The sequence below is a fragment of the Lacerta agilis genome, chromosome 10, assembly GCF_009819535.1.
Source record: "Lacerta agilis isolate rLacAgi1 chromosome 10, rLacAgi1.pri, whole genome shotgun sequence".
NCBI lineage: Eukaryota > Metazoa > Chordata > Lepidosauria > Squamata > Lacertidae > Lacerta > Lacerta agilis.
This window is the reverse complement of record NC_046321.1, coordinates 2,374,955-2,398,558: the sequence shown is the minus strand read 5'-3', so window position 1 is coordinate 2,398,558 and position 23,604 is coordinate 2,374,955. Positions and strand designations below refer to the sequence as shown.

At 49.3% G+C, this 23,604-nt stretch overlaps 2 protein-coding genes across 3 annotated transcripts in view; one reads left to right on the top strand and one right to left on the bottom strand.

The window, feature by feature from the left end:
* Positions 1 to 2,075: 2,075 nt before the first annotated feature.
* On the bottom strand, positions 2,076 to 2,429 carry LOC117054480 (guanylyl cyclase-activating protein 1-like). The gene has a single exon (XM_033163358.1). It carries the CDS (start codon positions 2,393 to 2,395, stop codon positions 2,093 to 2,095), a length of 303 nt encoding a protein of 100 aa, XP_033019249.1. The 5' UTR covers positions 2,396 to 2,429; the 3' UTR covers positions 2,076 to 2,092.
* A 9,542-nt stretch (positions 2,430 to 11,971) lies between these two features.
* Positions 11,972 to 23,604, top strand: part of GOLGB1 (golgin B1) — a 33,365-nt gene continuing 21,732 nt past the window's right edge. The window contains exons 1-11 of one of the 2 annotated variants that reach the window (XM_033163442.1): positions 11,972 to 12,125; positions 13,731 to 13,874; positions 14,401 to 14,541; positions 15,224 to 15,346; positions 15,533 to 15,646; positions 16,055 to 16,451; positions 17,399 to 17,496; positions 18,154 to 18,244; positions 20,625 to 20,698; positions 22,882 to 22,975; positions 23,335 to 23,408. In XM_033163442.1, the coding sequence (XP_033019333.1) occupies positions 12,045 to 12,125; positions 13,731 to 13,874; positions 14,401 to 14,541; positions 15,224 to 15,346; positions 15,533 to 15,646; positions 16,055 to 16,451; positions 17,399 to 17,496; positions 18,154 to 18,244; positions 20,625 to 20,698; positions 22,882 to 22,975; positions 23,335 to 23,408 (1,431 nt within the window). In that variant the 5' untranslated portion in view covers positions 11,972 to 12,044. Of the gene's footprint in view, positions 12,126 to 13,730; positions 13,875 to 14,400; positions 14,542 to 15,223; positions 15,347 to 15,532; positions 15,647 to 16,054; positions 16,452 to 17,398; positions 17,497 to 18,153; positions 18,245 to 20,624; positions 20,699 to 22,881; positions 22,991 to 23,334; positions 23,409 to 23,604 lie in introns of both variants that reach the window. The other variant, XM_033163441.1, reaches the window with a different exon arrangement.

Genomic DNA, 23,604 nt, shown 5'->3' with positions numbered 1-23,604 from the left:
GAAGGACAAAGCCTTAGTTTAGAGCTGAACGTGGCAGTCATTAGGGAGCTGGGTATGTTTAGCCTGGAGAAGAGAAGGTTAAGGGGGGATATGATAGCCATGTTCAAATATATCAAAGGATGTCATATAGAGTGGGGGGGGGGAGGTTGTTTTCCGCTGCTCCAGAGAAGCGGACACGGGGCAATGGATTCAAACTACAAGAAAGAAGATTCCACCTAAACATTAGGAAGAACTTCCTGACAGTAAGAGCTGTTTGGCAGTGGGATTTGCTGCCAAGGAGTGTGGTGGAGTCTCCTTCTTTGGAGGTCTTTAAGCAGAGGCTTGACAGCCATCTGTCAGGAATGCTTTGATGGTGTTTTCTGCTTGGCAGGGGGTTGGACTGGATGGCCCTTGTGGTCTCTTCCGATTCTAGGATTCTATGTTTTATTCCTGTTTGAATCCCAAGGCGGTGGCTATGGGAGAAACAATACACTTCTGGGGTGTTAATGCTCCATTGTAGGCTCAGGTTGTATATATCTGTAAATAAACCATGCATCATAAAGACACCAGTCTCTGCTGTGCCTCATTCAAAAAGAAAACACAAACCCTGCGGGAAAGCGCCTGGAACCCTTGGAATGTCACACTGCTAAGAGATTGGAGTGGTGTGCAACACTGGCGTCAGAAGTGGAATTCATGTTTCCCAGAGGAGGACATGTGATCGAAGCGTGCCTGAGCCGAAATGTAGGGAGGAATGGCAACACCCCTGGAACAGATAAAGCTGATGATGGAGCAGCAAGCCAGCAGCAGATGGAGGAACAGAGCCAGAGGTTTGCTGAAAGAAAGGCCTCTCAACAATGCATCCAAGACTTGTTAGACTACAAGTGGAGAAGGCTGACCTAGAAGCCCAGTTGTGAGGCTCCAAGGAGACGATCAAAGAGATGGATGTAAAGGCAGCTAGCCTGGGCTCTAATGTTATTTGAGTCACTAGCGGAAGCCCAAAAGGCTTTTGCTAACTTGGAGTTGGCCAACAGAAGCAAAACATTTAGCTTCAGAGAGGCCTACGGGAACTGGAAAGGCAAAGGCAGGAAGTGAAGCAAGAATGCCAACCTTTCCTGACAATGAGGGGCTTGGTGGGAAACCAGCGACCAGAAAGGGTGGGAAAGGAGACCTCCCTTATAGACTTTTCCATTCCCTGGAGACTTGGAAAGAAGGGGGCAGGATGCTCCAGCTAGTGTGGTTCAGAAGCCCACTCTGTATCATGGCAATATATCCTGGGAGGTTTACTTTTCAACGTTCGAAATAATCACCCCAATAAATGGCTGAGGTGAAGGCCAAAGGGTGGGGGTTCCTAGCAGCCAACCTTGGGTCAGTGAATGGAACCCAGGGAATCTAGCACCGCTTGGAGATTGGGACGGTGTGAAAATTTATTTTCTATTTAGTTTCTCAGGCAGTTACATGAGCAGACTAGACCTAGGCCTTTGAGAGAGGTGGGATTTGGGGTGACAACACCCCGAGTTCCTTTTCTGCAGGATTTGCTTTTAAAGCACTTAAAAATAAAATAGCAAATTTAAGAAGCTGGTTATGTTCATGAGCTTGGTACTAATTTTGGGGCAATCACAGCTGGGTTCCCCCCCCCCATTGTGTGAGATAGAATTTGCAACTTGTGTCACGGTTATATATATATATATATATATATGGAAAGTCAGTTACCTATAACCTGCCTACCATGCAGAATATGAGCTATCTCATATTCTCATACATCTATCTGTTATTACTTATTTATAGACCACACTTTTGTATAGGAAGGTGGCATACAACATACAAAATGAGAATAAGATAAATAAAAAGCAATTAAAAACATTTGTGGGCATTTACACCTCATCCACCATCCTACGCTCACCAATTTTACCGTTTAAAAATAATTGACCAAACTGCTCTAGCGAATGCAAGGAAGTATTGGTGATGTTATGGGAGCTAGCCAATCGGCACCTGCTACAGTTGTGTTTTCAGGTTTCCACAAGGTTTCCCCCCCAAAATGTGCTCTTGGAGGGGCAAGGAATGAACAACCGTGTTCACAGTTCTAGGGGGTGCCCTTGAGCTGCTTCTGCTACTCTTAAAATGTCACCGCTACCTCCAGAGTTGCTTTGGTGGCCACCACAGCTTGTTCATTGGCTTTGGAAAACTGGTGCTGCTGCTGAGCCCAGTAGCCTTGGCCTACCTTGTTCATATCGAAGGTGTGGAACATCTGCTCGATGTAGTGGTTGGCCTCTGGGTCCAGGCCTCGGAGTCCAAAGAAATGCTTGAATTCATGCTCCGTCAGCTGCCCAGAGGGACACTCCGTCATGAACTTCTTGTACCAGTGGTGAATCTCCAACGTCTGCAGGTCATCCAGGGTCCTGCTGCCATTGCTTCCCATTCTGCGTGGAGGTGGACCACGGGGAGACCCTCAGCAGCAGGAACAGCAGGAGCAGCAGCCGCCCTCTCCCGCTGGTGGTTTCTACAGGACCGTCTTCCGTCTCCCTTCTGTTTTCACAACAGACATCCAATCACGTTAAGCAGCACTGGGGGAGATCTTCCCAAGCCAATTATAGCCTTCTAATCTGATCTCAGACCTATTTAAAAGCCTTTAAAGCTTCAACGATATGCAGAGGGAATGGAAAGAAAAGAAGGGGGAAGCATAATCCAAGAAAACACAGCTATTACGGGAGCTAAAGGTGAGGGGGTTAATCAGATATTTGGACCAAAAGTTGACCAGAGGCTGATCTCTTCTTTCTTTCTTTTTACACGCCATTGCAATTCTTGGGACATATTTTTGGGGGACCTATGTTGGATGAAACGACTAACCTCCAGGGTCCTCCAATTATGATGAACGTGACACCAAAATCATTGATGTCTTATAGCAACATGGAGTCTTCACATGGGAGGAAAGCATTTTTAGATCTGTGCCCCCAGATTCTGTGTGCATTCTGACAATTTCTGGAAGTTTTTGCTAGAAGAGACCCCCTAATAACAAACAAACAAACAAACAAACAAACAAACAAACAAACGGGTTTTGATAAAACAAAAGTTGCCGCAGGCCTGTGGATTGCCCACCCACCCTGTCCTTAAAAAATATTGCAGGAAATGTCATCTGGCTATGCGATCGCATAGCCAGGGACGGAGAACTCTAAAGTGTTAAGATCAGAATGTGGAAAATTTGAGAACAACAGAACAAAGCAGGACGAAGATATTGGAGATATACTTCAAGGTCCAGAGTATGGGAAGCCCAGAATTTTTTTTAATAATAATTTGATTGTAATTTGGTTGTATTTTCAAAAATTTTAGTTTATTGTTTTTAGTTGGATTACTATGATTTGATGGATGTGTTAATTGGCTGTTTTTATTTGAAAATTAATAAAAATGATTTTTAAAAAAATGTTATCTGAAACATATTAATATCTGAAGAAGTGTGCATGCGCACGAAAGCTCATACCAAGAACAAACCTAGTTGGTGTCTAAGGTGCTACTGGAAGGATTTTTTAAAATAATATTAATATTATTATTTGTGGGTGGGGTGGTGGGAGCCCCCAAGGGAAGGAGGCTCAGATCCCAGGAAAGGGTGGTGGGACAACGATGAGGGGTCAGAGGGAGAAGACTGGGAGGAGAAGGAAGTGCTGGAATGTGAAGAGGCAACAGGGCATAGGGAGCAGGGAGAGTCGGTGGCAGAGAGAAGTCCAGAAGCGGAGGCAGAAGCGGAAGCAGGAGAGGAAGGGGGCCAAGAGGCGGACAGGAATCAGTCTGGTGAAGAGTCACAATTGTCTCCTCCTCCTGCTGCTGTCACAAGCTCCCCTCTTGCTTGGTCTCCCAGAACCAGAAGAGGCATGAAGAGGGCGGAGGAGAGGTGGGCTCTCAGGAAGGTGCAGCCTCCGATTGCTTGGGGGAAATTGCCCTGAAAAGGAAGAGACTTGGGCGGCTGTGGGCAGACAGGGATATTCAGCCTCGGCAACTGATGACAGAGGTGGAGAGGGGGGCAGCTGGGGGGAAAAGCCAAACACATGTCAATTCCTGTTTGTTAATTTCACCCTCCACCCCCAATAAAGAAACCTTTGCTTAAAAAACAACAACCACACCTTCCCCATCAATAAGCCTGCCAAAAAAGCTGTGTAATTAATTAGCTGTGTAACTGCCCTGGTGTAGCAGTGGCCCAAAGGGACCACAATGAATGTGATAATGTGAACCCCTATAAATCCTTGAATATACGTCAATCGCAAAGAAGCAGTTTATAAGCTGGAACGTAAGTTGATACATGGAACAAAAGCCTAACACAGGTTCCCATGCATTGCATACTAACAGAATGTAACAATCTCTGGGAATCAAGGTTTAGTTAGCAATGCTTATTGCGCATGCGTATTAGATTAGGTAATGTACATGCGTACTAAACTGAAATGAGGTAATGAAATATGATTGGCTAAATTGAAATCCTTTGTCTGAAATGTTATAAATACCCCTGCCCAGACCTTTGGGCGGGGTTACAGTTTTTGTGAAATGATTCGGCTGTAACCTGTTGCTTTTGCAATAAATAAAAACAAAAGAATAATAAATAAACAGCAATATTTTTTTGATATGATATTATTATTATTATTGGCTAATTAATGGAATTTGAGTATAAATTTCACTTCAGAAATTGGCTCCCCCTCGCAATTTCTTTTTAATTCTACCTCATTAATATTAAGTGCATAATAGTTCAACTGCAGGCCCTGACATATTAACATAAATTACCATATGCAAAACAATTTCCCCGCCCCTCGGAGGGGGCGTGGCTTCCTCGCGGAAAGTTTCCGGAGTGAAGCGGCAACTGCAAAGACAGCCTCCGCCGCCCGCCCACCCTGATTGGCCTCCAACTTCAGACCCGCCTCCGCAGCGCGGCTGCTGATTGGTTCCCTGCGCTGGTGGGAGGGGGGAGACCTTGCTTCCAGATTGGCTCCTTGTGTTTTGTTTTCGTGCGGCTCGCTTCGAGGGAAAGAGAGGGAGGAGGAGAGAGAACCCCGCTCCTCTGATTGGCGGACGCGCAAGTGGCGCGACGCGGCTGCGCCGGCAGCGGCGTCACCCCGGCAACAGCCCAAGCCCTGCACTGCGGTTGGAGAGGCGCTCTGTCCGTCTAGGAGCTGCCGGGGATCCGATTGGACAAGAGCAGGGTAGAAGGAAGGCGGGAGCTTGACGGGAGCAACCCGGAAGCGCCGAGGGGGCAGAAACCAGGGCACTTCCGGTGCTGATGTGGCCGGAACCCGGAGAGGAAGCGGGCTGAGGAGAAGAGCGGTGAGTCTGCCGCCGGGCCCGGCGAGGCGAGGCTGCCCCTCTCCGCCCGCCCCTGAGGGAGCTCGTCGAGCCGTAGGCTGCTCCTCCGTTGGGGGGCGGGGGGGGGGAGGGAGGCGCGCAGGCAGAAGTTCCACCGGTGCAGCTCAACGGCCCTTGAACTTCGACCTGCTGTGGGAAGAAGGCAGAAGTACAACAGGTGCAGCCTCAGGCCGGCCGGTAGAGCTTTATCTCGGCGCGTGGCTAAAAAAACCCGGGGGCGCTACACTTCTGTGGTTCTGTAGACCTGAGCGTGGCTGCACCTGTTGAACCTCGGCCTGCTGGAACCGGGAACGGAGGGGCAGCGGTGGGAAGCCACTCTCCGCCACTGCCCGCGGAACTGTCCAGCCTGGCACGTCCCTCGCAGCAGATCGGTTCCTTTCTCCAGGCCGGGTTGCCATGAGCTCTGCATCCATCCCTCTGCTCCTGTGTCTTTTAAGGGCAGCTTGGTCAGCAGGAAAGGCCTTGCTGTTTGGGAGCTCCATTTGGGTGTCTGTTGCCTTGCAGCCCACCCCTGCAGGGGCTCTTGAAAGGCAGCCTCCTCTTCTCAGTCTCTGCCCCTTGGACTTCCCATAAGCTGGAAACCGTTGGTACCCTCCTCTTGCCTTGCAGCAAGATTTATGTATAATAAATTCTTTCTTTCTTCTTCCTCCTCCTCCTCCTCCTTCTCCTCTATACCCCACCCACCTGGCTAGGTTTCCCCAGCCACTCTGGGCTGCTTCCCACAAAATATTAAAAAACAGTAATTATTATTATTATTATTATTATTAGTATCCTGCGCATCTGGCTGGATTTCCCCAGCCACTCTGGGTGGCTTCCAACAAAAATCAAATACATTAAAATATCACACATTAAAAGCTTCCCTAAACAGATGCCTTCAGATGTCCTCTAAATGTCTGGTAGTTGTCTATCTCTTTGACATCTAAAGGGAGGGAGTTCCACAGGGTGGGGGCCACTACCGAGAAGGCCCTCTGCCTGGTTCCCTGTAGCTTTGCTTCTCGCAGTGAGCGAACCGCCAGAAGGCCCTCGGCGCTGGATCTCAGTGTCCGGGCTGAATGATGGGGGTGGAGACGCTCCTTCAGGTATACAGGACTGAGGCCGTTTAGGGCTTTCAAGGTCAGCACCAACACTTTGAATTGTGCTCAGAAACCTCCTGGGAGCCAATGTAGATCTCTCAGGGCCGGTGTTATGTGGTCCCGGCGGCCACTCCCAGTCACATTAAAACATTAAAAGCTTCCCTAAACAGGGCTGCCTTCAAATGTCTTCTAAAAGTCTGGTAGTTGTTGTTCTAAACAAGCTATAGCTTAGGGCCACACTCTCTTGAGGCTCTCAAAAAAATAAAAGAAAAAAACCCCTGGATGTACATTTCCAAAATATAAGATAAAAAAAATGAAATAAAACCTACCTAAAGCAACAGTGTTTTGTGTTGTGTAGGCTCCTATGATGTGTAAGGAATGGGCCCCGCCTGCTAGCCTGCTCCCTAAAATATCACTGGTTTGCTCCTTTCTATATATAGGGTACCTACATTCTGCATGGACTGTTTGCATGGTAACATGTGCAAATGGTTTTAGATACTTATTAGGTCATAAATTACCATATTCAGTGCAAAAAACAGCCACGATTTGTTGTGGACAAAGGACAGCTGGACATATAAAGGGCCTCATTACCTTCAGTAGCTTAGGGCCTCATCAAACCGATATCCAGCTCTGCCGCCACCCCTGCAGGTGCTCTTTAAAGGCAACCTCCTCTTCTCAGCCTCTGCCCCTTGGACTTCCCATAAGCTGGAAATTGTTGGTACCTCCGCTTGTCTTGCTGGTTCCAGTGCACCAGTTCTACAGCTCTCATGTGTCTTGGGGTTGCTTTCACTCTGCACGGCATTAGCCTGGCTCGGAAGTAATGCACAAATGAGCAAATGTGCCGGTTGCCTGAGAGAAGGTTGCAGGATCCCTCCCTCACCTGGGGCTAAGCCAGGAGTGAAACAAGCCATGAGCTGTAACGGGGGTTTGCTCTTGGTTTACCACCCATGGTTCGTCTTAAGTCAAGCCACAAAGCTGGGTTCACACATAATGCAGACCCAAACCACGGCTTAGCCTCTGATAGCGTTGCAGCAGCAGTACCACGACCATCACCCCAGGAACCCTCACGTTTGCTTGCCTGCTCAGAGCTGTGGCTTGGGTGAGTGTTACATGCAAACTGGGCAGCTACGTTTGAAACCAGGAAGTGGATAAAATGTTTGTAACCTTCCATTCGGTGCCCAGTGCAAACGAAGAGTGGGCTGTGGCCTCGGTTACTTTGACAAGCTGGAATTAAGCAAGGCGTGCTTTGTTTTATTTATTTACTTATAAAAATATAGAGCGCTATTCCATTGAGAAAAAACTAAAAGCGGTTCACAACAGAAATAGATAAAAACATGCAGTAAAAACGTACTAAAAGGTTGAAAACAGGCATCAGTTAACCAGTGTGGAAAGATGTACTCTCTTATGCCATTTTTAAAAGGTGGGTTTTGGGGGGAAGGGTGGGTGTTATTGGGTTGTTTTTTTATTATGTACATTTTGATTTTATATTTTGATTTTATTCTGTGAACCGCCCTGAGACCTAATATATAATAATAATACATGCCTGCTGAATCTCTGTTGACAAGAGTATTCCACAATACTGGGCGGGTGACACTAAAAGGCATTATTTCCTCATTATCAAGTGATCTTTTCTTGACAACAAGGCATAAATATTTTGAAAGAGCAGAAGCAGGGGCCTCAGGCTTATTACCTTCTGTTTGGGTTGCCACTCACCTGGCCTGATGATTCACCCTCCCTGCTTACTTGACTGGAGGGCTGCTTTGCATAAGCTCTGTGTTGGAAAACCACAGGTGTGCTGCCATGTGAGACAAATATGTATCTGATTCACCACCTCTAAGTGTAGCTTTCCTAGAGTGAAGTGCCGTAAAATGCAACATTTCCCAAGCATGCATTTGTTGTAATTCATACAACAGCCCAGTAAGGTCAGTCAATATTAGTACCCCCTTAATACAGGTAGCTGGGCAGTGATGTGGGGCAGAAAGGAAATCCCAGTGCTTTCTTTTTCTGTAGAAAATTTTCCAGTTCATTAGTAACAATCAATGAATGCTAATTTCAAATAAACGTTAGACAAGTTCGGCAGTTTCAAGGTTTTGTAGTAAAACTGATGTGCTAAGTTAGACCACTCTCTAGGGCTTTTACTGGTGCAAATTTTACCGTATTTTGCATAGGCAATTCTCTCCCTGCTTCCCGAAAACCCACATCAGGTTAGGCTAAAGCTGAGAGGTCCTGAGTTGCCCAAGGCGGCACTTGGTGAGTCCGTGGCAGACTTGGACCAGGGACTCACTAATTCACAGCACAGTTTCTTGGCCACACTCATGCCAGTGAAGTCAAAAAGGATTAACAGCTTCTGTGAAAGTACTTGCTGCTCCCATGCTCAGCAGCCCCACCCAGAGCGCCCAAGGGAGTTGAGCAGGAAACTCTTATCAATGTCCGGGTAGCCTTTGCTGACGTTCTGGCTGGTGTTTCAGGAGCAGGCAGTGTCACCTCTGCTTCCGACAAGTCAGTTGTGCCTATCTGGCCTGGGCGAGAACACCATTTGTTGGAAAGTCAGGAAATTGTTTTTAGAAATAAAGGATGAGGCAGCAGGAACAGGGAATCCCCTCCCTGCCACCGTTTAAAGGTACCTTCAAGTGGGGGTTGGGTGGGGTAGCTGGGGCCATCCAATGCTGTTGGATTGCTGCTTCCATCACCCCTGGCCTTTGACAGTGGGTCTGATGGGAGTTAGATTCAGACAACGAAGGTTGTAAAGCCTATCAGGAGATTTGGTTTTGATTCTGCAGTACAGTACTTGAAATGTCCACGTTTTGACTGCTGTTTGGAAACTGTGGGTGTTGAGGATGCAGGTGATGAGATCTGGGAATCTGTTCACCCAAGCCCATTGCCTCTGCCCATCCTCCCTCTGCCTTGAGCAGTTTGGAGTTTCTGCGGGGCTTCTCTTCCTTTCAGGATTTCTTGGTTCTGGTGCAGCTAGTTCAGACTTGAAAGTCAGTCCGTGGAACATCCCAAGCGTAGTGTGCACTCCTCACTCGCACATTTCTGTTTTTAAAACAATTTGTGGCCCATGGTTGACCTGAAAGGATAAATAAAAGGATTCGATTCCTTTTCAGCTTCTGCAAGCTTCCTAGGCTGGTTGCTTGGAGGTAATTTTGAAATTCTGTAGGCTGCCAGGCAGGGGCCCATTTAGAAACCTGGGTGAAGAAGGGATCTAAGGAAAATTTCCTTTACCCTATCTTCAGCTGTGAGGCTCATTCCTGATTTCTGAACTCAGTGAAGCAAATTTCCGGTTTCTGACCAAGGCAAACACTTGGTCTGAGGTGGGCATGTGGATTATTCTGTTTCCATGGGGATGTTTCATCCTGGACACCTGCAGATGGGTCAGTCCCTTATTCCATGCATGCTTGAGATGTTTGTGCGTGGCCCTTGGGCAATAAGCAAGTTTTTCCTTGCCTCTTTCGGCTTTCGCTACGACAGCATGGCGGAAGCACGTTCCCTGTGCAGCGACTGAACCTAGCCCCAAACCTTTCCCGTTTGTGTTTGTGCTGACATCCACTTTCTCCTCCTTCTCTCTGTGCTGCTGCTCGCCTGGAGGCTCAAGATGCTGAGCCGCTTGTCGGGACTGGCCAACACTGTCCTGCAAGAGCTGTCAGGGGAAGGAGAGGCTGCGGAGGCTGCAGATCTGCCTGATGTAAGTAGCTTTTTCCTAGCCGAGGCCTGCTGCACATTGGGTGTGGGGAAGGAAGGGTCTTGCAGCATGCATGTGCTTCTCCCGAGTTGCCAGCTGGGCTAGGAGGTCCTGGCTGCACACAGGCAGCCTAAAACAAGGAGGGCATTTGTGCTCAAAGCCTGTGCCTTAAATTGTCTTGGAAACAGGCAGAAGACAGCATAACTGCTGGTGCATTATGGGGGATTGGACTAGATGACTAGATAAAGTCCCTTCCCATGCTACAGCTCTGTGATTCTATGACGACCTGCGCCATACACACTAATTCTGTGAGGAGATGAGCTGCCACCTTCTGCACTGGCTCCTGGCTCCTCCATAGAGGCCGTGGGGCATTCATTAATAGATAAACCTCAGCTCCAGAGCCACCAGCCGGGAGGATCCCCCCCCAGAGCTGTGTTTTCCGTTCTGCAGTCCAAGCAGAATCGCACCATTTAGAGCTGCTTCACACACACACATGCTCACTGCCTGCTTTCCAACCCATTGTGTCCTTTAATGACCGATGGTTCACAGTGGAATATGTGAGTGGCGTCATCTCAGAAATGTGCCAATTGTGGCAGCCCACAAGTTCTGTCTTGAGAGCCAGTGTGGTGTAGTGGTTAAGAGCGGTGGACTCGTAATCTGGTGAACCGGGTTCGCGTCCCCGCTCCTCCACATGCAGCTGCTGGGTGACCTTGGGCTAGTCACACTTCTCCGAAGTCTCTCAGCCCCACTCACCCCACTGAGTGTTTGTTGTGGGGGAGGAAGGGAAAGGAGAATGTGAGCCGCTTTGAGACTCCTTCGGGTAGTGATAAAGCGGGATATCAAATCCAAACTCCTCTGTCTGTGGTGCTTGCTTTGGGGTGGCTCATTCATAGATGCAACATCATTCACTTGGCGACCGCTGCACGAAGTGGGCATCTTTGTGTGGAGCAGCCCTTGATTTCTCAAAGCTGTTTCTGATTACCGCCCTCCGGGACTCTCAGGGCAAATGCACACCATACATTTAAAACGCATCCGATCCACATTTAAGCCCATGACTACCTCCTCTCCCCACCGCCCAAAAATCCCAGGAGCTGTAGTTTGTTAAGGGTGCTGGGCATCACAGCTTGGTGAGGGGGAACTATAATTCCCAGAGTTCTTTGGGAAAGTCATCCGAAATGCCTATGTCAGGGGTCAGCAAACTTTTTTCAGCAGGGGGCCGATCCACTGTCCCTCAGACCTTGTTGGGGGCTGGACTATATTTTGAAAAAAAATATGAATGGATTCCTATGCCCCACAAATAACCCAGAGATGCATTTTAAATAAAAGCACACATTCTACTCATGTAAAAACACCAGGCAGGCCCCACAAATAACCCAGAGATGCATTTTCAATAAAAGGGCACATTCTACTCATGTAAAAACACACTGATTCCCGGACCGTCTGCGGGCCGCATTTAGAAGGCAATTGGGCCGCATCCGGCCCCCGGGCCTTAGTTTGGGGACCCCTGGCCTATGGCAACATGAGAACAGGCCTTATATGTGGTGGCTCCCTATTTGTGGAACGCTCTTCCCAGGAAGGCTCGCCTGGCATCTTCATTACATACCTTTAGGCGCCAGGTGAAAACATTTCTCTTCAACCAGGCCTTTGGCAGATTAAACAGTGTATGGCTTTTAAAAAATGTGTTTGGGGTGGGTTTTTTTGTTATTATGTTATGTATTTTTTGCTTTTATACCATAAACCGCCCTGTGATCTTTGGATGGAGGGCAGCAAGTACATTTTATGGATAAAAATATTAATATGGTGTGGATCTGCCGCCGCCAGATGTTTAGCCCTAGCGATGAAGCCAGATGTTGGGTCCTTTGGCTATGGCATTGTTACGCAGAGTTCTCCTTGTTACCCTGCAGGGGCCGGTCGTGGAGCCCAGCCAGCAGAATGGGGAGGAGACGCCAGAGGATGTTCTGGAACGGCTGGGCCACATGGAGAGGCTGGTGGCGCAGCTGAAGGACCTGGTACGCGAGAAGGATGCTCAGCTACAGCAGAAGGATGCCCTGCTACAGGTACCGTTCCTCTGTGGGAGGTGTCGCTGCTCAACTCTTCCCCAACTGGGAACCTTTTGTCTGCTGGGACGCTTAAAATCGCAAAACTGAGATGGGGGTCAGGAGGCCATTGAGCCCAGCCTCTTGCCCCACTGCAGGGCCTTGGCTCACGTCAGCCTCTGTGGGGTCTGCCCATAGCAGCGTCCCAGTTCCACAAACTGCACAGCCTCTTCTGTCTCTAATGCTCCAGTGTCAGATCCCGGTAGCCTCCAGGATCACAGAAGAAACAAGAAAGTTTGTTTTTATGGTTTTATTCAGTAACTGTGGAGCAGAGCAAATAATCTAGCCCATTAGGACATTGCCCACTCCCTTCCTTCTCCAGCAAGAGTCTGTGAATCTGCAGGATGCCACAGGCTTCAAACTCCGCAGCATCCTTTGTTCTTGAATTCTGAGTGATCTGTGAGACCTTGGAGAAGGTGGAGTTCCCAGATTCTCTAAGGATGTATCTGCTGTCTGCTCTCCAACCTCCCCCCTCTCTCCCACTATCTCATAGCTTGGCAGTTCTTCATGCAGCTGCAAATCAGCTCTGTCTCCTTCTGCTCTTCAAACTGCTGGAGAAAGGCGGGGGGGGGGAATCTTCCCACTCCCCCTTCTCTTCCAAAAGCAGCTGAGGGGATGGAGGGGGCAATTCCCAGCCCTCCTCTTCAGTCCAGTCCCTGACCTCCAGTGGAGAAATGGTATCCTCAGCATGCCAGTGGCTCTTTGCTCCAGAACTCCTGATGGACACTCCCAGCGGTATCATATAGGTGCTGAATAGCCTTGGGGACAACATAGGGCCCTGGGGTATCCCATAGCATAGGCACCAGGGGCCTGAAGAGCAGTCTCTCAGTGCAGCTCTCTGGACACAACCCTGCAGATAGGAATTGCAAGAAAGGAGATTCCAATAGAGCCTTAGGAAGAACTTTCCGACAGTAAGAGCCATTTGACAGCAGAATGGACTCCCTCAGGAGGTTGTGGACTCTCCTTCCCTGAAGGTCTTTAAACAGAGTTAGGGTGACCATTTGTCCTGGGTTCTTCAGCTATGATTCCGGCATTGGAAGGGGTTGGACTGGATGACCCTTGGGGGTCCCCTTCCAGCGCTACAAAAACCCCAGTGTGATGCCACCAATACCTATCCCACAGTTGGTCCAGGAAATAGCCATGAGCAATCGTGTTGAAACCTGCTGGAAGATCAAGCAAACAGCAGGATTGGGCTCCCCTTGTCCTTTTCCCTATAAAGGTCACCCATCAGGGCGAAGGAGGCCGATTCAGTCCCCAAACCCAGGCCTGAACCCAATCTGGTGTGAATCCGGATAAGCGGTCTCACCCAGGAAGAACTGCAGTTGTCCTGCCATGGCTTTCCCAGAAAGGGAGTGTTTGCACTGAGTTTTAGTGGTTACAAGCTGTTGGGTCCAGGGCTGGCTTTTCCAGAAGTTGTTCCTCATAGGGTGAAGCATTCCTAGACCCCCTCATTACTGGTGTTAACCTTCCCCTCTTCAAACGAGGTGTGGGATGGGTGCCGTTTGTGGGTGCTCTGCTGCTTTGGACATGCTGTCGTTCCTGTATGTTGGAAATTCCCTCCTCTAGGAAGAGAAGCAGGTTGCGGAAGCCAAGCTGCGGAAGCTGAAACTGCAGGCCAAAGCTAAGCTGGCATCTCAGAGCAAGCGCTTGGAGCAGCTTTCAGAACAGGGAGCAGGATCGCCCGCAACGGAGCCTCTTTCTTCCACAAAGGTGGGAACTAGCCAGCCACTTGGTCCAGAACGCTTGCTCTCCTTCCCATATGGGACACCTTTTCGTTTTTGGACCTCACCTGCCCTCGGTGCTCTCAGAAGCCGTTCTTTGCCCTAGGAAGTAGCTCAGCCGCGCAGCCAGTCGTTGCGTTGTGCCTCTTGTCTGCTAAGCTGCGGTGGACGCTAGTGGGCTGCGTGGACCTGAGCTCCGTCCACATCACCAGAAAGTCCTTGCTTAGGTCCCCTCTGGCTTCTGATGTGCCTCCCCAGGAACCTCTCAGCGAGCTCCTCTCCCCAGCAGTAAGGACTGGCAGCGTGCCTCTTTCCACATCTAGAAAGCTTTAGCTATAAGATTAAATTACGAGGAGCCAAGGAAAAAGCTATGTTAGTGTTCTAATAAAGATAATGCTTTAAAATAAATGCTCAAAAGTGTTTGGCCAGTGGGTTGACGGAACCTCTTCTTTCCCAGTCAAAAGTATACTGTTCACAGATCACACCCTTTCAGTAACTTGCTGCCTCCTTTTCAGAGTGACCAAGGGTTGCGTGATGAGCGGGAAGAGGAGACCGAGCTGCTGCAAAGGCGGTGTCGGGAGCAGGAGGAAGCTGTGGGGAAGCTGCAGGAAGAGCTGGAGGCAAAAACAAGGAGCCTGGAGGAAGCACAGGCCCAGGTAGGGAGGAAATAATTTTGTGTTGTTAAGTCGTGTCCGACTTCGTGACCCCATGGACCAGAGCACGCCAGGCACGCCTATCCTTCACTGCCTCTCGCAGTTTGGCCAAACTCATGCCAGTCGCTTCGAGAACACTGTCCAACCATTTCGTCCTCTGTCGCCCCCTTCTCCTTGTGCCCTCCATCTTTCCCAGCATCAGGGTCTTTTCCAGGGAGTCTTCCCTTCTCATGAGGTGGCCAAAGTACTGGAGCCTCAACTTCAGGATCTGTCCTTCCAGTGAGCACTTAGGGCTGATTTCTTTAAGGATGGAGAGGTTTGATCTTGCAGTCCATGGGACTCTCAAGAGTCTCCTCCAGCACCATAATTCAGAAGCATCAATTCTTCGGCGATGCCTGTCGGAGAGGATTAGGTTAAATCACAGAGGCTACTAGCCACAAAGGCTATGTTCACTGTTGGAGGGAGTTTGCTTCTGAATGCCAGTTTCCGAGAGATCACAAGCGGGGAGGATAATTTTGTTGCCTGATAATTTTCAGGTCCTGCCTGTGGGCTTCCCATAGACAGGTTCCTGGACTAGATTTAAAATACCAATATGAGTTTCTTCGCTCTTTGAAAACCCTTTTTGACTCCCCAGGCGCAGGGCATTCCTGCTAGCAACTTTTAAACTTATGTATTCTGTTGGCAGCTCAGCGCTCTGCAAGAGGAGGTTCAGAAGAAGGAGTCTCTCCTCAAGGAACAGGCCCACCAGCACCAGGCTGAATTGCACCAGCTAGCCGCCCGTTCGGATCTGGAAGCGGAAATGCAGCAGGTGCCTTGGGCAGAGGTTTGGGGAGTGAGGGGTGAGATACGCGCTCCAATCTGGGCCAGTAGAAGGGATTGGAGGGCTCAGACGAGGGGAGCCAGAGACAAAGAAGCCCGCAAGTGAAAGGTCTGTGCTGTGATCTCTGGATTTGTGTCTCTGAGCCTGGCAAAACTGGTGTTCTCTCTGTCTCAGAACCTGCGGCTGTTGCAACGGAAGCTGGAGGAGCAGGAGGCAGCCTTGCTGGGGCGAACTCAGGTGGTGGAATTGTTGCAGCAGGAGCTGAACGTTACTGAGGAGCAGAAGCAGGTACTCACATTCAGTACGATAAGAGCTGGAAGGGGCCAGAAGCTTCCGCTCCCCCTGCTGCAAAGCAGGACTGTCCACCCACCAACCCTCCCCATCCTTTGCCTGTTGGCGGATGGTAGCAAAAAACCTGGATCCCAGTGTGTGACAAGCTGTGATGCAGCACGTTCTGGCTCTGGGGGCAGCAAACTTTTTCAGCAGGGGGCCGGTCCACCATCCCTCAGACCATGTGGGGGCCGGACTATATTTTTTGGGGGGAAATGAATGAATTCCTATGCCCCACAAATAATCCAGAGATGCATTTTAAATAAAAGGACACACGGAAAAGGTCTTCCCAGGGTTGCGCCCATACAACAAAAATCGCTTTGCACCCCTGAAAGCTGTGCGTTCTCCTCCTCTTTTCTTCCCAAGGTTCTCTCGGAGAGACTCCAGAAGGTGGAGGAGGAGCTGGATTCCTTGCACAACACCTTAGCTTCTGAGAGGCAGGAGTCCCAGAGCCTGGTGGAGAAGCTGGAACTGGAGCTTGCAGAGCAGAAGCTGGCCGTCCATTGCTCACAGGAGGAGGCGCAGCGGCTCTCTCAGGAGCTCGCCCAAACGAGAGCGGACAGCGAGCGCCAGAGCCGAGACGCAGAGGAGAGACACATGCGGGAAATGGCAGAGAAGAGCCAAGAGATTGCTGCTCTCCAAAGAGCGGAGCAGGATGTGCGTTCCAGCTACGAGGCTCTGCAGGCAGAGAGCGCCCGCCTGTGGCAGAACGCAGTGCACCCACCGGAGCGCTCCACTGAGGATCGCTCTTTTGCACAACAAGGTCAGGAAGCAGAGATCTCTGGGGTTAATGGAAATAGCCCTGAATTCTTGAAAGGACAAATTCTGGAACCTTGGGAGGAGGGAGAAGTTGTTCAAGCTTTGCTTCTGCTCACGGTGTTGGAAAGATCGGCCCTAGTTATTCGTTCTTCTGTTTTTTAAAAAAATTGTTACATTTATAAACCACCTTTTCCTGGAGAGCCAGTGTGGTATGGTAGTTGAGAGTGGTAGACTCGTAATCTGGGGAACCGGGTTCGCGTCTCCTCTCCTCCACATGCAGCTGCTGGGTGACCTTGGGCTAGTCACACTTCTCTGAAGTCTCTCAGCCCCACTCACCTCACAGAGTGTTTGTTGTGGGGGAGGAAGGGAAAGGAGAATGTTAGCCGCTTTGAGACTCCTTCGGGTAGTGAGAAAGCGGGATATCAAATCCAAACTCTAAGGCGCTCACAGTGGTGTACGTGGTCCACCTTTCCCCTTCCATTGTATCCTCACAACAACCCTGTGAGGTGGGCCAAGTTGAGAGACTGTGCCTGGCCCAAGGTAGCCAAGCAAATTCCATGGCCGAGTGAGGATTCGAACCCTGGTCTCCCGGGACCTTGTCTGACACTAGCTATGCCGTTTGAGGCTTGAGTTAGGCAGCATTTTTTTTGGGGGGGGGGAGGTTTGCTTGTGGCGACGGTGGTGCATTGTTTTGAGGAACAGGGCAGCTTGCAGACCCCCCATCCTGATTGCCGTGCCTGTTGGCAGCCTCTTGTCTCCCGGCTTTTGAAAGTGGACCAGAGGGCAGATCTCGGAATGGAAGCTTGTCCCACTTTCACAGAGTGGAAGTTGAGTCCTGGTGACACCCACTCATTGACAGAAAAGCAGATTCCGCAGGTGTAGCGTCCAGGAAGAGGTGGCCCTGGCTCCGGACATGGCTAGGAAACTAACCTTCCGCATTTGTTTCCCCAGGGGAGCTCCCAGAAAGGCCCAAGGAGTCTGACCATTCGCAGGCCGAACCCAAATCACTTACAGCTCAGGAAGCAAAGCAGCTCTCTACGCCGAGCGAGGTAACTGCTTCCCCGAAGGCCCCAGCGAACCAGGGAGGGGCAGACCAGCCTGTTTCTGGCCCCCGTCAGCTGTGCACGTGTCCCTTCATCAGCCCATCCCATCTATTTTCCACATCAATCTGTGTCAGGGAACTGTCCCCGGCACAGTGCATGGTGGTGGAAGGGCTCTCGGGATGCCACAGAGAGCCCTGGTCAGCAGCACCTGACCAGCAGCACCTCCTCTAGCAGCAGAGGGAGCAGCGAGGCTTTGAGTGGGGAGGGGCAGGCTTTTCAGGATATGGAGGGAAGAGGCTCTGAGGATGCTGGAGAGACCCTGCACTCCCCTTGCTCAAGGGGCGAGGAAGGAGACACGCAGCTTCCGGCGCCCCAAAGGCGTCGAGGCGTGAAACGAAAGGATGGGAGGCGGGGTTTCCGTATACCGAAGCTCTTTTGTTGGGGTCAGAACCGGAAGGGGCCATTCCCAGATTCTGACGCCGCTTGATACAGACATGAACTTATTAGCTCTGCACTGTACATGGTTTGCCCAATAAAACTCTTAAAGGAAACTCGGAGTTTTGCCTGCTTACTCACGAGCAACGAACAGAGGACCTTACATTCTGCAACGGTTAATTTGTGTTTCCGGTGGGACGCTCATGGGCTGTCTTTTCTGCTCCCCAGCTGGCCACTGGAGAGGACGCAGCAGCTTTTGCAAGAAATGCCTGGCAAGAGGAGCAGCGCAAGACCCTGGAAGCTCTGCAAGCCGAAAATGGTACCTTTATTCTTCTCTTTCACCACTTCCCACCTTCTAAAACCTATTTGTGCTCTGCTTTGTCCAGCCAGGGCTGTGTGGCTTTCCCCCAGGAATCCCGTATAAATAGATTAAGATGAAGAACAACTGCTTATGGTTCCAGGGAAAGGGTGAAGAGCTGTGGGTTCAGTGGACTGGAGGATGATGGTACTGATAAATATTCCACCCTTAATCCAAAGATCCCAGGGCGGTGTACAACATTAAGAACACACCCCACGCAGCATAATAGTAAGAACACAGTACAGAGTTCAGTCATACTGTTGTAAAGGCCGAAATGGCCTATCTTCTGAGTTAGGCCAATAAAACTCAGAGACAAAAGGAGCTAGGAGTCCATTATTGTTTATTGCAAAAGCAATACGTTACAGTGGAATCTTTTCACAAAACAGCAACCCTGCCCAAAGGTCCAGGCAGGGGTATTTAGAACATTTCAAACATAAAGGATTTCAATTTAACCAATCAAGTTCATCATGACCTCATTCAAGTTTAATACACATGCGCAATAAGCATTGCTAACGAAACCTTGATTCTCAGAGACCTGTTAAATTTTGTTAGTATGCGTGCTGGGAACCTGTGTTACGTGCAGCCGTTTTCACCATGTATCAATTTATGTTCTAGCTTATGAGCTGCAGCTTTGTGATTGACTTATTTGCTTGTTCTTCTATCCCAGTGGGGATGGCATCTTGCCAGATCATCCGTTTCTTAAAGCAACAGGTTACCATAGCTTCTCTCAGAAGCATATTCAATGATTTATGAGAGGTTCACATTATCACATCCATTATGGCCCTTTAGGCCACTGCCACAATACCTCGGGTTACAGCCACTTCAGGTTGCGTTTTTTTCATGTTAAGAACGTGGCAAACCCGGAAGTATTTACTTCTGGGTTTTGCTATGCGCGCATGCACAGAAGCACTCTATCGGCGCTTTGCACATGCGCAAAAGCGCCGCTCTGGTTGCGGACTTTTCGGGGTGCGAGTGGCACCCCGGAACAGATCGTGTCCTCAACTAGAGGTACCACTGTATAACAACACACAGCATAATAATAATAATAATAATAATAATAATAATAATATAATTTTCGTAACAGCTCCCTCCACCTTTAATAGGCAAGAGGTTATTTAAGGCCTGGGTAAAGAGGAATGTTTTTGCCTGGCGCCTGAAGAAATGCAGTGATGGTGCCAGGCGAACCTCCTTGGGAAGAGCATTCCACAACTGGGGGAGCCACCACAGAAAAAGGCCCCGTTCTCATGTGGCCCTCTCTTGGGAAGGGGGGAAAATAGAGAAGGGCCTCATATGACAAGACTGTATGCGTTTTTGTTCAGCCTTCCAGCTCCTCTCCTTTCCAAGGGCCCAGGGTTGTGGGTAGATAGCACCTTTAAAAGGAAACTAACCCCCAATAGTGTATTCAATGGAGCACTCACCGAACCCAGTTAAAATTCCTGCCTGTTGGCTTGCGCCTGCCTGACCAAAACCCGACCCAGGTCTTGAGTTCTGTGCTCCAGCTTGGACTTTGGCAAGTCTCTTGGATCAGGCCCTTCCAAAGTCTCTATGCACACACGCATCCCTTGTGTGTGCTGATCTTGTACAGGGTTTGCACACAGCTGGGATAATGAGGAGTGTTCTTGGCAGAGATCTTGACACAGCCAGACTTCTGAGAGATTATGATAATCATGTTTGCTGCAGCACAAGCGGGTGTTTGCGCTTGGAGGGGGTGGTGCTGTTTTATTGTTAAGGGTTTATAAGATTTTACATGCAGACGTGTATTTTTTAAGGCAACAGATAAATAAACCCTTAATAACCTTGCAAGGGAGAGCCCCCCCCCCCTGTCCTCCGCCTCTTCAAAGCAAGTGGATTCTGCGGGTTGAGGATCCGAAAAGGCAGCCTCAGCATCATATACAGCCCCCCCACTTGAGACATTTTTTAATCTTTGGGGCCAAAGAGCAGATCATTTCATAGAAGTTTATGAAATGATGTGTGGCATGGAGAGCACTAGGACTCATGGACATCCTAAGAAACTGAATGTTGGAAAATTTCGGGCAGATAAATGGAAGCCCTTCCGTCTTCCTCCTTTGCAGAGAGCCTCAATCCTGTTGAGCTTTTACTTTCCCTTGGGAAATCTTTGCTCTCGAGAAGCGTGTCCCGGTGTCATCACCTCTCCCAGGACAACCTGTAACCCTCCTTTCTCTAGAGAGGAAATGAGCTCATGGCCTGGCCTGGCCTGGCCTGGCCTGACACCACTCCCTTTGCAGCTCTGACCCCCAACCTCCAGCCTCCTTCCAGACCCTGCTTCCTCCTTGGCTGCTGCTTCCGATTAACACCTCTCCTCCCTCGTCTGCCTTTTCAGAGACCCTCCGCTCCAAAGTTGCCACGCTGGAAAAGAGGCTCGAATCCCCTGCGGTTTCGGCAGAGTCAAACCAGGTAACCTCCGTGCAAAAGTAAAATGAACGAAGAAGCCCTTGCGGTAGGCTAAGCGCTTGGCCTGAGAACTGCTCCTTCTAAGCTCCCCTCTTGGCTGCAACCAGCAATCCTCTTTGCTGGGATATTATTAGGAGGCTTAATACGGGACACGCAGAAAGAGAACACTTAGGGATTTCACCTGGAGTTTTGCCCACCCTCTTAATTGGGCTTTCGGGGCACTGCTGTTGCTTGTTCCAAGGTGACCCTTCTCCCGTTGTGTTTCCCCCTACATTTTGCATGTGCAGAGTTATCTTTCATGCTCTCAGCTTTTTCTATTGTCAAGCTACTGCTGTTCCCTGGCTCCTCTTCAGCCAGACACTTCTTTGGGAGAGCCAAAACGCACAGCTGCCTCTAATTTCCACTGGCAAAGAACAGCTCTCCTTTTCACCTGTCCTGAATGAGAAACTCCTGTTGTATTCTCATTAACGACTTCTCGTTTTTTTTCTTGTAGCTCAGACATTCTTGTGTGTTTGTTTGTATATGTGTATATACACACACACACACACACATGTATCTATCATTGGCATCTGAAGGAACACTAATCAAAATGACATCTATGGGTTGTTGTTTTTTAGGAGCAAGTATCAGACCAGTGGCAGGTGGTGCTGTGGGTTAAACCACAGAGCCTAGGGCTTGCTGATCAGAAGGTCGGCGGTTTGAATCCCCACAATGGGGTGAGCTCCCGTTGCTCGGTCCCAGCTCCTGCCTACCTAGCAGTTTGAAAGCACGTCAAAGTGCAAGTAGATAAATAGGTGGGAAGGTAAACGGCGTTTCCGTGCGCTGCTCTGGTTTACCAGAAGCGGCTTAGTCATGCTGGCCACATGACCCAGAAGCTGTACGCAGGATCCCACGGCCAGTAAAGCGAGATGAGCGCCGCAACCCCAGAGTCGGACACGACTGGACCTAATGGTCAGGGGTCCCTTTCCCTTTATCAGACCAGTAGATAAAAGTAAACCATAAAACTATTATTATTTTGCTTCATAAAATTTATATTCCGCTTGATTGTTGGAAAAAAACTCAATGTGGTTTACAAACAGACAATAGCCTCAAATCTACGAAAGGAGTTCAGTAGAAAAGACAGAGAGAGAAGCAAAGATGTCTGAAAGGTACGCCAAGTGTGGCTTGCCGTGCTGCAGTTGGCTCTCCTGAACCCTGAATTCTGGCATCACAAACCTGCCGCTGCTGTCGGAGGAAGCCCAGCTCTTGAAGGGTAACTTGCCTTGTGGAGGGGTCTGGCTGGTGTCTGCTGAGGTTTCCCCCCAGCCTGGAGGGAAAATCAGTAGCCCTCTGCCCTTGGTTCCCCCCCCCCCATTTATCTTTCCCTTCCTTCAAAGGCTTCAGGCTCAGCAGAGCAAAATATCTTCATATCTCCAGTTACAGGTAGTTGGTCTCTAAGGCGCTACTGGAAGGATTTTTTAATTTTTAATTTTGTTTTTTCATATCTTCAGGCAGGGGAGCCATGAGATTTGGTTAGTGATGAGTCGCAACAGTCAGGAAAGGCAGTACAAAGTCTTCTCGCGAGGAGCTTTGAGGGTGTGGCAAATGGTTGCTGCAGGAGGGGAACGAATCCACTCGGAAAAACAGAGCTCCGTTAAAAAGAGAACACCAAGCTGAGGTTATGAGAATTCTTCATGTACAGTCAGCTTGTCCCCTTGATGTGGGTTTTCTGCAAGTGAGACAGTTTCTGTCTAGTGCTGCAGCCAGTCTGGTGGTTGGTAAAACCCGAGACCAGTTTACCTATGAGATCAGCTTAACCCATACATGCCTAAGTCACTTGCTTCTTACAAGTGCGACAAAAAAATCGATATTTTAGTAAGGCAGCAGCTACACTTTGGAACTCCCTGCCGATTGATAGCCGGTAGTGCCGTCACCAAACTCTTTTTGGCGACTGCTAAAAGCATTGTTGTGTAGACAAGCCTGCTCAGATCTTTAGAAAGTAGATATGAATTTTAATCTGCTTTTAGTATATGGTTATTTTGAAAGTTTAAATTTATTGTTCTTAATTTATTCTTTCATTCTTTTTGTATAAGCTGCTTTGAGGTGGATGGTAGTTGTTTTTTTATTATTTTACAATCAAGCAGTATACAGATTTCATAAAATAAATAATAATAGAACGCTTCCCTTTCTCTTCCCTTTTCTCCCAGAAGGTCAGCTGTGCTGAAACAGGCATTGAAATGCAATCTCGGGGGGCTTCGGGGCTGCCGTCTGGAGTTGATGACCCCTCCTCTGTGCCTGGCGGTAAGCATCTCGAAGGTGTGTCTTGCAGGCATTGAGGGGTGAGGCACTTAGGGGACAGGTGGAGGGGCCTCTGGTGGCCTGCTTTCACCTTTCCAGAAGTGGGGGGCCACCGCAGAAAAGGCCTTGGGACCTCTCACGGAGGGAGCACACGAAGAAGGGCCTCGGAGGATGATGGCAGGGACTGAGTCAGTTCATATGGAGAGAGGCGATCCTTGACGTATTGCGGTCCTGAGCCGTTTTAAGGCTTTGTAGGTCAAAACTGTCACTCTGAAAAATTAATAGCAATGATTTAAAACAGTTAAAAGTGCTTCAAAGCTGGCTTTTTCTGCAACTGACTCTCTCCTGTGTTCTTTGGCTAGGTGTGCCTGACAGTCTGGGAAGCAACAGCGTTGAAGGCCTCTGCTCACCAGATGATCCTGTTGCCTTAGCTCAGGTAGGGGGACCCCCCCCCCCCGCTTCCATCTCCTGGATTTGCTTTCTTGAATTATCTCTGTATGTATGTGTGTGTGTGTGTGTGTGTGTGTGTATATATATATATAAACAAAAGCCCTGCAATACTTTTCCTCTTCCCTCCCTGTCCCTTTCCCCTTGTGTGTCGTATTTGGTTAGTAAACCTGCAGGAAGGGACT

Coding starts and splice junctions, on each gene's coding strand:
- LOC117054480 (XM_033163358.1), bottom strand. CDS start 2,395: ATGGGAAGCAATGGCAGCAGGACCCTGGATGACCTGCAGACGTTGGAG.